Source organism: Nyctereutes procyonoides, unplaced genomic scaffold (genome assembly GCF_905146905.1).
Source record: "Nyctereutes procyonoides isolate TBG_1078 unplaced genomic scaffold, NYPRO_anot_genome, whole genome shotgun sequence".
NCBI classification, from domain to species: Eukaryota; Metazoa; Chordata; class Mammalia; order Carnivora; family Canidae; genus Nyctereutes; species Nyctereutes procyonoides.
Genome location: NW_026575139.1, coordinates 15,221,352 through 15,233,920, shown reverse-complemented (window position 1 = coordinate 15,233,920; position 12,569 = coordinate 15,221,352). Strand labels below are relative to the sequence as shown.

The 12,569-nt window shown below is 41.1% G+C and overlaps 1 protein-coding gene across 4 annotated transcripts in view; it reads left to right on the top strand.

Annotated features, from left to right (window-relative positions):
• FLRT2 (fibronectin leucine rich transmembrane protein 2) overlaps positions 1–12,090 on the top strand; it is a 98,910-nt gene extending 86,820 nt beyond the window's left edge. For all 4 annotated transcript variants that reach the window (XM_055304028.1, XM_055304031.1, XM_055304029.1 and 1 more), the window contains one exon: positions 4,589–12,090. In XM_055304028.1, the coding sequence (XP_055160003.1) occupies positions 5,015–6,997 (1,983 nt within the window). In that variant the 5' untranslated portion in view covers positions 4,589–5,014 and the 3' untranslated portion in view covers positions 6,998–12,090. The remainder of the gene's footprint in view (positions 1–4,588) is intronic.
• Positions 12,091–12,569: the final 479 nt, after the last annotated feature.

Below are 12,569 nucleotides of genomic sequence, written 5' to 3'. Positions count from 1 at the left end.
GGCTAGTGAACTTGAAACATGGGTTTGTTTATTACCTTCTGGAAACAGGACTCCCTGACGTGGGAAGCGGGCAGATTTGGGGGAATGTGCTGTGCTGTCCAAGTTTTATTTCTTCTCTCAGTGGAGCTGAGTTTCACCTCCTGATCTTTATTATCACCAGCTTGGGTCCAGGTGCAACACTTCTGGAATCTCTTCTCTTGCTTGCACCTTCTTAGCCTTCAGATCATCAGAGGGACAATCTTTGTCCTGCAGTGTTTTTCCTGATACCCCAGGGACTAGGTAGGTTAGAGCTCTTTACGCACTACTGTAATTCTCAGATACGTTAAGCTTAGAACTCTTTACATAGTAACGTAATTCCATGCTTCCATTTCTCTCCCTTCACTGACTGGTCAAGCCAGTGAAGCCAAAATCCATATCAGCTCTGCCTCAGACTGTATCCTCATTTTAGTGCCCAATAAATATTGCTTGAATAAAAGCATGTTACATTTTCATGCTTTTTTGGTGTCCATGGCAAGAAGTACTTTTAGGTTCTGTTTTTTAGAAACCTATGTTCGATTTCTTCTACAAAATTAGAATAATAATGCTAACCTTCTAAGGTACTTATAAGATGGTGTGGGTCAGTGGTTCATAACTGGGGGCGATTTTGTGATCCCAAGGGACATGCCCATGACAGTGTCTGGAAACGTTTTTGTTTTTAAAGATTTTATTTATGTATTCATGAGAGACACAGAGAGAGAAGCTGAGACATAGGCAGAGGGAGAAGTGGGCTCTTCACATGGAGCCCCATGCAGGACTCCATACCCAGACCTGGGATCATGCCCTGAGCCGAAGGCAGAGACACAACCAATGAGTCACCCAGGTGTCCCTGGAAATATTTTTGGATGCTCATGGGAGCCCCATACAGAATTATCCAGCCCAAAATGCCAGTAGCACTGAGGTTGAGAAATTCTGGAGTATATTACAATACATAGAACTTGGTAGGTTCAAGGTGGTTTTATTTTGCTGTATACATCGGAGTTTACCTCTTTGGACTACGTAAATCATAATAATTAGGTAGAGAATCACAGTTTATTATGTTCTTGCGTGAGTCAGGCATCATGAAGGCTTTCCACAAATACTATCCTATTCAATTCTCTCCAGAATACTATGAGTTAGGAACTATTTTCATCTTCATTTTTCAGGTGAGGAAAGGAAGGCGTAAAAGGTCAAAATCCTGCGGCTACTCTGTGTCAGAGGTGGGATGAGAACTCGGGGGCTGTGCTTTTGACTATTATACTGTACTATTTTCTCTATGAACAGAGTCTCCCACTTAAAATCTGAAAGGATTACTGCTCTTAGGATGCAGTAGGAATTAGCACTGAAAATATAGAGGAAATTTTAGCGTATTTAAATGAAAAAAACAATGTTATTATTGCCTACGTGTTTGTAATTTTCCACTTGTACTAATTTCAACAAAGATACTGTATATTGGCTGACATATTTAGGCTACCATTGATCCAAGGATTACAACAGATTTGCTATTTGCTCTAATTTTGTGGGACTTTCAAGAAGCTCAAAAACAACAACAACAACAAAACAACAAGAGTTTGTTTCCAATTCAGAATTGAGCTTGTCATAGCTGATCAACACATTGTAATCTCGATGAGACTTTTCTTCTGTTAAGGTGGATAAACAGTGACAGTTTGCCCCATGTAATCGCATTAGAGGATTTCTTCAGGACAACATCCTCTTCTTACATAATTACGAAAGAAGCACTCATAAGTCCAGTACCTCGGCTAGAGAGCAAGGCCTGGGGCAAAGGACTGGCTGATGGGGCTTTCCTCCTCCTAACAAAGACACAGCACAGGCAAGTGGAAAATGTGCCATTGGGAAGCAATGATAGTCTCCAGGTCCCAAAACCTGAGTGCTTTGTTAGCTCCCAGTAATTATTGCTTTGAGATTTCTGGTTGATGAACTTTCTAAGTAATTTCTGTCATCCTCAAGTATTGGCTCATTGTTTCCAAGGCCTTAATACTTGGCTTGTAAACACAGTCAAGAAACATCTATCCTTTTTATTTAGGAACTTAGAGCCCTGGAGCAGCTGTTTTTCTCTCTTAGGAAAGTCTATTTATTGTGTGTTACTATTGCATGTGGAAGATTCCTGCGGAATACTCAAAACTGTGTTGGGTTCCATTCTTCCGGTCTCTCTTTCCTACCTCCTATGAAGAGTAAATGCTAATAGCACCAAACAAATGTTTGTTCTTAAGTAAATCCTGCTTCATAAAGTGGGATCTCATGATTACAAATAACTTTTGCACTCCTACTGAGCATTAGTGCTTGTCATTCAGACATAGATTTCCAAGGGTCTGTTGAGGCCAAGTGTATGTTATAGTCATTCCCCTACTCCACCTACAAGATGTCATTTATGTGTAAGATGTAATTTGAGACTATCTTCTAGGGACAAAAGGGATCAGTATGCTTTTACTCTTACTTGAGTCCTTTGACATGCTCTTGAATTTGTTTTGTATTGAATAAATGAAAACGTTTGAATGATTAAATAAGATGTTACTGTGTTTAGGGCAATGACTCTCAAATTTTAACAGGACACCCTAGGTTCTTGCTACTTTCCAACAACTTCCCAGCTCAAGCTCAGGCTACTGGACCAGGATCACCCTTGAAAATCAAACTATTAGGGAACACTGAGATGGTCTAAAAATTTGAAATCTGTGCTAAGGATGACATCAGGCTGATGACACTAAACTCATTTTTCCTATTCTATCCCGGTTGTATTATAAATCATTCTTTAAGCAGATAGGAGGGTTTTTGCTGGGGTGGGGGGAAGGCTCCTGTCTAGTAGTAAAACGTATATTTGTAAGTTTTAACAAATTAAAAGTATCATATCTCAATCTGGTTTGCCTGGAGAAAGATTCCCTATCTCTCCTCTCCCCTTTTTGAGGTCTCTGAACAATAAAACATGAATTTTACTGTTTCAGGTCATCAGAGGCATTTTTTTTAGGTGGTTCGCAATTTTTTTTTTTAAGTCGTGGAACAAATTTACAATATCCTTGACACTTAAATAGCATTTACAATGCTTTGTTTTCTTTTTTTAATTATATTTCTAAGGATAGCTGAGGAAACAATTTCAAATACTTCCTCCGTGCTCTAGATATATAAGTTGTTTTAGTTTTTGTCTGTTGGTGAGAATTAAGAAATTCATAGCTTGCCATGTCCTGTCATGTTAGCTTATTTTGTAAGGAAATCAAATCTGGCACCTTTCAATTAACTGCTTTACCTCTCTGATCTAAAAACAGATAGAACATGTTGTAGAGCATGAAGGCATGATTACTATCTGTGGATTGCCTTTACTTCCTCAACTGGGTCCTCTGTCATTTCAAAGTCAGCTGAAGGTCCTTCTTTAAAAGCAGGAAAAAAAAATCCTCACGGATGGGAGGAAGGTGGTGATGTTGAAAAATAACTTATTCCCAATCATGAGCTTGGCAGTTCTCAACGAGATCACAATGGTGATCTCATCTGTACCTGGAAACCCGGAAAGAAGGAATCAATAGAAATGTATCATGGACTGGAGTTTCGTCGTTCTTGGTAACTCGAGCATAAGCTATTTTGGAGAAAGACAAAGATGTGAAGAGGGGAAAGTGGGGAAGAAAAGAGAAATCGTCTCTCTGCCTTCATGCGTGCTCCTCTGCATTACATTTATTCATCTCCCTTGCAGGATCAGATCAAAAGGACACATCTTTTTTTTTTTAATTGAATTTATTTTTATTCGTTTCAGAGGTAGAATTTAGTGATTCATCAGTTGCATATCACACCCAGTGCTCATTCCATCATATGCTCTCCTTAATGCCCATTACCCAGTTACCCTGTCCCCCCCAACTCTTCCCCTCCAGCGACCCTTGGTTTGTTCCCTATAATTAAGAGTTTCTTACAGTTTGCCTCTCTCTCAATTTTCCTCTTATTTTATTTTTCCTTCCCTTCTCCTATGTTCTTCTGTTTTGTTTCTTAAATTCCACATCTGAATGAAATCATACGGTATTTGTCTTTCTCTCTCCCACTTATTTTCGCTTAGCATCATACCAAATGGACTCATCTTTTTAAACAACTTTATCAGCCCCTATCTTGCATTTGTTTATTTATAACTAGAAAGGACTTCCCATTTTTTTCTCCTCCAGTTGTATTAGTCAGTCAGTCATTTCATCTTGAAACAAGGTGTGGCCAGTCAGATTTGTAGGTGATCATCGTTATTGATTCAGTGGGTTCAACAGTGTGTCTGGTGGGCTTTTCTATTGGATACGCGAATAGATATTTAAGAGAATATACTGATTGGGATGTAAAATTCACAGTACACTCACTGATGGTGAGGGGGAACTGTCTGGTTTTCTTTTGAATGAATATATGATAATCAAATCATGATCCTTTCTCAGTACCTTTTCAACTAAATTATTGTTCCTTAAAACATCACTTAATGTCAGCTCCCTTGTCTCTGGTGTTATTTGTCAGATAACATTGTTCTTGAAGGACATAGAGTCAGGTCAGCACTTCATCCATTACTCTCCCCTTAAATGACTTTTTTCTCTTTACTTTCCTACAACAGATTGCAGATTGAGCTTAACCAAGAAGTTCAGAGTCTCATCAACGCTGACCTGATCTCCAGCACGAGAAGGGAGTTCTAGTTCTGCCTGCCTCGTTGGGTCCCTGTTGACCGCTGATAACTTGGCTTCACTCATCGCCTGTGTGGAAAATTCTCCCTATTGAAATTATTATTATTATTATTGTTATAATTATTATTATTATTTTTGCACATGGAGGACAGTAACAAAGAAGGCAACACAGGCTGATAAGACCAGAGACCACAGGAGAATTCTTTTACCGCAGGCCTTCGAGACTTTTCCTCCACTTGGAGTTCTGGACTTTAACAGAACCCCATCTAGTCATTTTGGTTTTGCTATATATATATATATTTTTTTTTCTTCCTTTTTACTTTCCCCACCACCTTGTATTTTGTTTCTGTACTTCAGAAATGGGCCTGCAGACCACACAGTGGCCCAGCCATGGGGCTTTTTTCCTGAAATCTTGGCTTCTCATTTCCCTGGGGCTCTACTCACAAGTGTCAAAAATCTTGGCATGCCCTAGCGTGTGCCGCTGCGATAGGAACTTTGTCTACTGTAATGAGCGAAGCTTGACCTCAGTGCCTCTTGGGATCCCGGAGGGCGTAACCGTACTCTACCTCCACAACAACCAAATTAATAATGCTGGATTTCCTGCGGAACTGCACAACGTACGGTCGGTGCACACGGTCTACCTTTATGGCAACCAGCTGGATGAATTCCCCATGAACCTTCCCAAGAACGTCCGAGTTCTCCATTTGCAGGAAAACAACATTCAGACCATTTCCCGGGCTGCTCTTGCCCAGCTCTTGAAGCTCGAGGAGCTTCACCTGGATGACAACTCGATATCCACAGTGGGGGTGGAAGACGGGGCCTTCCGGGAGGCCATCAGCCTCAAACTGTTGTTTCTGTCCAAGAATCACCTGAGCAGTGTGCCTGTGGGGCTTCCTGTGGATTTGCAAGAGCTGCGAGTGGACGAAAATCGAATTGCCATCATATCGGACATGGCCTTTCAGAACCTCACGAGCTTAGAGCGTCTGATCGTGGACGGCAACCTCCTGACCAACAAGGGCATCGCCGACGGCACCTTCAGCCATCTCACCAAGCTCAAGGAGTTCTCCATTGTTCGGAATTCCCTCTCCCACCCGCCCCCCGATCTCCCCGGTACACATCTGATCAGGCTCTACCTGCAGGACAACCAGATCAACCACATCCCTCTGACGGCCTTCTCAAACCTGCGCAAGCTGGAACGGCTGGATATATCCAACAACCAGCTGCGCATGTTGACCCAGGGGGTCTTCGATAACCTCGCCAACCTGAAGCAGCTCACGGCTCGGAATAACCCCTGGTTCTGCGACTGCAGCATTAAGTGGGTCACGGAGTGGCTCAAGTACATCCCCTCCTCTCTCAACGTGCGAGGTTTCATGTGCCAAGGGCCTGAGCAAGTCCGGGGCATGGCTGTCAGGGAGCTGAATATGAATCTGTTGTCGTGCCCCACCACGACCCCTGGGCTGCCCGTCTTTACCCCGGCCCCGAGTACGGCCCCCCCGACGACTCAGCCCCCCACGCTGTCTGTCCCGACCCCCGGCCGGAGCCACACACCGCAGACTCCCACCACAGCCAGGCTGCCCACCGTCCCGGCCTGGGATGGCAGGGAAAGAGTGACCCCGCCTGTTTCCGAACGGATCCAACTGTCTGTCCATTTCGTGAATGACACGTCCATTCAAGTCAGCTGGCTGTCCCTCTTCACGGTGATGGCGTACAAACTCACGTGGGTGAAAATGGGCCACAGCTTAGTAGGGGGCATCGTTCAGGAACGCATCGTCAGCGGCGAGAAGCAGCACTTGAGCCTGGTGAACTTGGAGCCCAGATCCACCTATCGGATTTGCCTAGTGCCACTGGATGCTTTTAACTACCGAGCGGTGGAAGATACCGTTTGTTCCGAGGCCACCACGCACGCCTCCTATTTGAACAATGGCAGCAACACGGCCTCCAGCCACGAGCAGACGACGTCCCACAGCATGGGCTCCCCTTTTCTGCTGGCGGGCCTGATCGGGGGCGCCGTGATATTTGTGCTCGTGGTCTTGCTGAGTGTCTTTTGCTGGCACATGCACAAAAAGGGGCGCTACACGTCCCAGAAGTGGAAGTACAACCGAGGCCGGCGGAAAGATGACTATTGTGAGGCCGGCACCAAGAAGGACAATTCCATCCTGGAGATGACAGAGACCAGCTTTCAGATCGTCTCCTTAAATAACGATCAGCTCCTTAAAGGAGATTTCAGACTGCAGCCCATTTACACCCCGAATGGGGGCATTAATTATACAGACTGTCATATCTCCAACAACATGCGATACTGCAACAGCAGTGTGCCAGACCTGGAGCACTGCCACACGTGACGGCCAGGGGCCCGGCGTCAGGAAGGCGGACACTAGGACTCCCGAGAACACACACGTGTGTGCACATAGAGACACGCGAATTACATTTGATAAATGTTACCCAGATGCATTTGTGCATTTGAATACTCTGTAATTTATACGGTGTACTATATAATGGGATTTAAAAAAAAAAGTGCTATCTTTTCTATTTCAAGTTAATTACAAACAGTTTTGTAACTCTTTGCTTTTTAAATCTTAAAAAAAAATAGTTGCTGAAGTACTGTACAGGGTTGTACAATGAGAACCCAATGCCAAGGCAAAAGAAGGAGTGATTCTTCCTCATGATGCACACTACCCATTTTGCCGTAGAAGCTGTCAGAATAAATTCCCTTCTTACGGTCGGTGGTCAGATGAGAGGGCAGATTACAGTGGCCTCATCAGGGCAGGCTAAATAATGTGGGTAAAACAAGAAATGGCCCAGATACCTCCGTGCTATTTCTGCACTTCCTGACCTGGAAGAAAAGTATAACATTTCGAAATACAAGAAAGGAGGTAGTTACCCCGATTTGACCCAGAGCAGGAAATGTATAGAAAGCATCACGAGGAAGCCCGTTCCCGTAAGATAAGTTAACCCAACTTGGCAAAACCCAGAAATCGACACGTTTGGAAAAGAACTTCAAACCCCAGGGGTGGGGGAGGGGTTGGCTTTCTGATTGGGAGCTTAAAAAATCACTCCTCATGCTCCCCTGGCCCTATGCGATAACAGAGTTAGAGACTTGAGTGTGATTTCGGTCATCTGCAGGGACACGTAGGATGTTCCAGCGAGAAAACTCCCTTTACAAGTGTTACTATTCAAATTATATGTCAGGTTGAATCACATTCAACAGAGATATATTCTAGAATACTTTTGTAGAAGAGGCTAATAAAATAACGGGAAGAATTATATTGAATGGAATTATTTTTGATAATGAGACTTATTTCGGTAGATTCACTGAGGCTATGTCAACATGATATGTAGACCAACAAGAGATGAGTGTTTGGAATATACTAAAGTTGATATTTGAAAACCGTCGATACCATTTAGACAAAAACAAGTGATCAGTGGTTCTGCTCTACTTTATCAAATGACTGTATTAGTATCATGTTGAAATAGCTTGAATTAATACCTTTATCCCCTTGCAAATTTGTCTTCCAATCACCTCACATATATTTTCGTAATTAGCTATTTATGCTACATTTGTTTGGTTTTTTCCCCCACTCTGCTTAAAATTTGAAAGAAAATTTTAGATGCCAGTCTTGGTTGCACAAATATCCATATATACTTACACACTATAAAATGTATACTGATTTTCAGTGCTAATAATTCTGTAAAGATACATCAAAACTGGCTGAAATAATGTTTGTTTGCTTTTTATTTTTTTTATTTTAAAGCAATACGGAGTTTCCACCTTGGACTGAACTTGAATTCCATTTTTGAATTTTCGTTTATTCCTTTTCAGTCTTGAGTGCCCCTCTTCTTTGGGAATTGTGGAGGGATAATCTACCTTTTATTAACCGGATAACACGAGAAATGAACAAAGTCAGAGTGCAGGCTTGTTCCCCCAACCTTGGCAGAGTGGGACATAGAGCAGAGGGCTTAGAGAAGGGAGGGATGTCTGTGCTTACATATTTTCAAAGTAATGCCCATCTTCACAAAGTATGTATAACTTACTCCTTTTCATCCCTTAGATGTAGAAGGGCTATCGATCGCATACATTATCTAAAAAATACACACCCTTGGAAAAATTCCTTTTAAAGTCAATTTTTACCCTGTGTTGCATATTTCCTTTACCACGGGCCACTTCTTAGGGACCTATGAAGTTAATGTCACAATCATTTTGTTTCTCTCTCTCTCTCTCTCTCTCTCTCTCTTAACAAAATAGAACTGTGATGTGTCTTCTTTGTAAGAGTTTAGGTATAAAATGCTATGCAAGTTTTTCTTTATAGTAAGAGCTTTATTTTCTTTAATAATGTACCCCCAACTTATATGTTTTAATCTCCCTTGTCCCTCACAATAAGCAGCAAATATAACTCAAGTTATAATGTTGTAGAAGCAAGAATCGAAACTGCAGTCAGTTGAGCTGAAATTAGCTACGAATTAATTTGAATTAATCCTAAAGTGACTTAGGTTTCCATTTTAGTCTATTAGCTAGTGAATTTTGGCTGTTGCTTTTTTAAAGCTAATTCCACACAGCGAAGGGACAAGACAGTCTGTGAAGGTGATCAGTGTAATAGTAAGCCATGTAACATTCAGGACAATGACATGGGGTTTTGTGTATTTTACTGGATAATTCCCTTCCACTGTCCTCTTCCCCTTGGCTGTGTAGATAAAACTATATGTTCAAATGATGGCACTTTGACTTTTGAGGGTTTTTTTCTCTTCCATCCACGAAATAATCATTCTCATGTATTTCTATTGTGCGTATAACCCCCAGCACGATATTTGGCAGCTGAAATGTTTTTGCTTTGGGCCAAGAAGATCAATGTTGGAAGGGTTTCTATGACGTCTTATGGGATTCACAGAATTATGACGAGATAGAAGGTAGTTATAGGCTTCACTTCGATCTTGCACACAGTGTGACAGAGACTACTAAAATTGAGATCAAACTCCCACTTGTCGTAGCATAAGCTAGGGCTCTCGCCTACACCAGGACAGAAAGCACATCATGGGATTTGTAATGTTTTGTATGTCTTAAGAAGACTGCTGAATAGCCAACCATCGATGTTGGGTTGGGCTTTGACTGGCATTTTCAGTCATGGTGGTGTGTTTTGCTGATACATCTGCTCTGTATTGAGCCTCCTTTGCTGTCATTGTTTATTTTGAGATGAGTCAGGAGTCACAGTTGAATCAGTCACAGACCAAGTCCATAAACAAAGCCATACATACCGACTGGCTTATAAAGAACTTGATGCTGTTTGACCAAACAAGGTGATCAGATCATACAGAGCTACATTCAGAGCTAGGTAACTATCACTGTGCAGAGGAAAGTCTAAAGGAAAAGGCACAACCATGATCACACAGATATTATTGATCATTATTCACACCCATGGTTTTCATTAATACTTATTTGTTTGGGGAGATGTGTTTGAATAGGGAGAGGCTCTGTGTTTCCCTCAAAACTGTCAAATGCATTAACAGCTCGTCGCAATGGACACCACAAGCAGAGACCAAAAGTGCATTTCCCTGCTTAGTTTCCTTGTGTGAGAAGTGGGAAACATTCTATCCCATTAGAAATAATGCAATTTCTAAATATCTGGATGTTTGTTGAAAATATGTTAGATGCATTCCCTGAAGTAAAAACAAAAACAAAAACAAAAAAAAAAACCTGTAATGTGACCAATCTGGCAAAAGTATTGATGACGGAGCTCATTTTGAGGCTCCATTTCCTATCAGTGCAAATCACTATGGTCTTCGTCATTTCACAAGATCACAGCTTACTTCCCCTCTGTGGAGAACCAGCTCTGTGTGCAGCCAGCCGGACATCCAATCTGAACATAAATTACTAGGGCTGCCCTAGTTCAGAGAACATCAACTGGAAGGCCCAGTGCAACTTTTGACAGTGAAGTGGTTAATTTCCACTGACATCTTTGTTTATAGCATTTTTTCTTTAAAACCCACCATGAGGAGACATTAGAACATGAGAAGAATGGTTTTGCCCGTGATTTACCTTTCCTGCTTAATGGGAAAGCAGAACAGTTTCCTTGTGCCCCAAAGGGAAAGAGATACAAAAACAGAACAACACAAAAACTACTAGTTCTTAGTCTTTGTCAAAACTGGCCTGATGTCCTTTTTTTTTTTTTTTTTTTTTTCCCCAAAATACAAATGAAGAAAGCTATTGTTTACATCCTTCTCTGATTTCTTCTTCAGCAGGGTCAAAAGACAAAAGACAATTGCTGGCAACAAGGGATGCTTGTCACAGATTGTGGGGAGAAAGATTTATACATGTATGATACTGCTGTTATAACAAACTAATCGGATTCTTGTGCTATAGTTTTCATTTTTTTCTTCTTCTAGTGGCACATGTATCAGAAGAGCACAAAGCAAGGCCATCGCAACAGGAATTTTTAAACTAGTATGAAACCCACACATGCTTGCACACACACACACAAACACACACCGAGGTATTTATAAAGATAACCATGGGATGTAAAATTTATGACCTTTTTGAGGCAAGGTGAAGGTGTCTCCACCGTCTGTCCCTCCTAGGACCAGTATATATTCACTGAAAGTTAATCCCGATGAGTTGTTATTGTTCGAACCATATGTTGATTTGCTTCTGGTTTATGTTTAGTGTGTCCTCACTACAAGGAACTGCAAGGGGCTGGAAGATTTTGCATTCATTACACATCCTCTGAGACCTACCATGTCACACACTTTGTTAACTACAAACTTCACTCTACACTATACAGTACCTTGTTGATATATTCAGTAAAGGCTTATTTTAAAAGAAAACCACACTGTGTTTAAGTTCATTGGGTTACAACCAATACTTGCGTTGTTAATGTTAAAAAGAAATGTGGGATGATTCCTGATGATGTAAGAGGGTGGCAGGGGTGAAGGAAGTAGTAGGATTTTTCCTTTTCTCCTACTTTGAAGACAACTTGTATTTTTTAAGGCCATTGGACCCTTTTTTGTGGGAGGGGTTTACATGACATCTTCATGTTCTTTTCTATTTCTCCACTAGATTGTGTGTTCCTATGAATATCTTTTTAGTATACACACACACATTAAGCATGTTGTTTTGTATTTGTGAAATCTGTGTTATTTGGCATAGAGATAAATACCAATGTAGTTATCCAATCGGAATAGTCTTTGCCCCTATTTCATAACATGCGCTATTGCTTTTAAATGTCACTTTTCCTTTAGAATTCTTATGGTACATTTCTACTTATGATTTGTTTATAGTTCATCCACCCATACTTCCAATGAGCACTCATGGAAAATGTTATCTATTCATATGCTCCAGTGCAACTCAGATTTATCTCAAGGTTTGCCAGAGCCCCTCTTTAACTCTCACTAATAATGTACTTGACATAGATTAAATCAGGAAATAAAATCACAACACTTCAGTTAACTAGTGTTAATTATTTGTAGACTCTGTTGGAAAATTAAGATGAAAAGCAATGGTAACAGGTGATTCATATTACATTTGGGTGATTTTACATCGAGAAATGTCCAGGCAACTCTTAGTTACTTTTACCAAGAATTACAGACCTTACTCTGTGAAGACCAGACCCTTATTTAAGGAATACAATTCATTAAAAAAAAAAAAAAAAAAGTTTATTGAAATCCTTCTACTTTGTTCCAGGCTCTTGGCTGAGTTCAGAAGTTTCAGAGAAGAATAAAATACAGTCTTGGGCAAATTAAGCATATCTTCTACTTCCCTATGTTCCTAAAGAAATCTATCCACCCAAAGTATTTACTCCTCATGTATTTTCTACAGAGTACTATGTTAGGTTCTTCTGGGAATTCAGAGAAAACTATGACTCTCCTGCTAAGGAGCTCATAGGTGCGTTAAGCTCATTTTCTAATACATTCCAGAGTCTCAGAGAC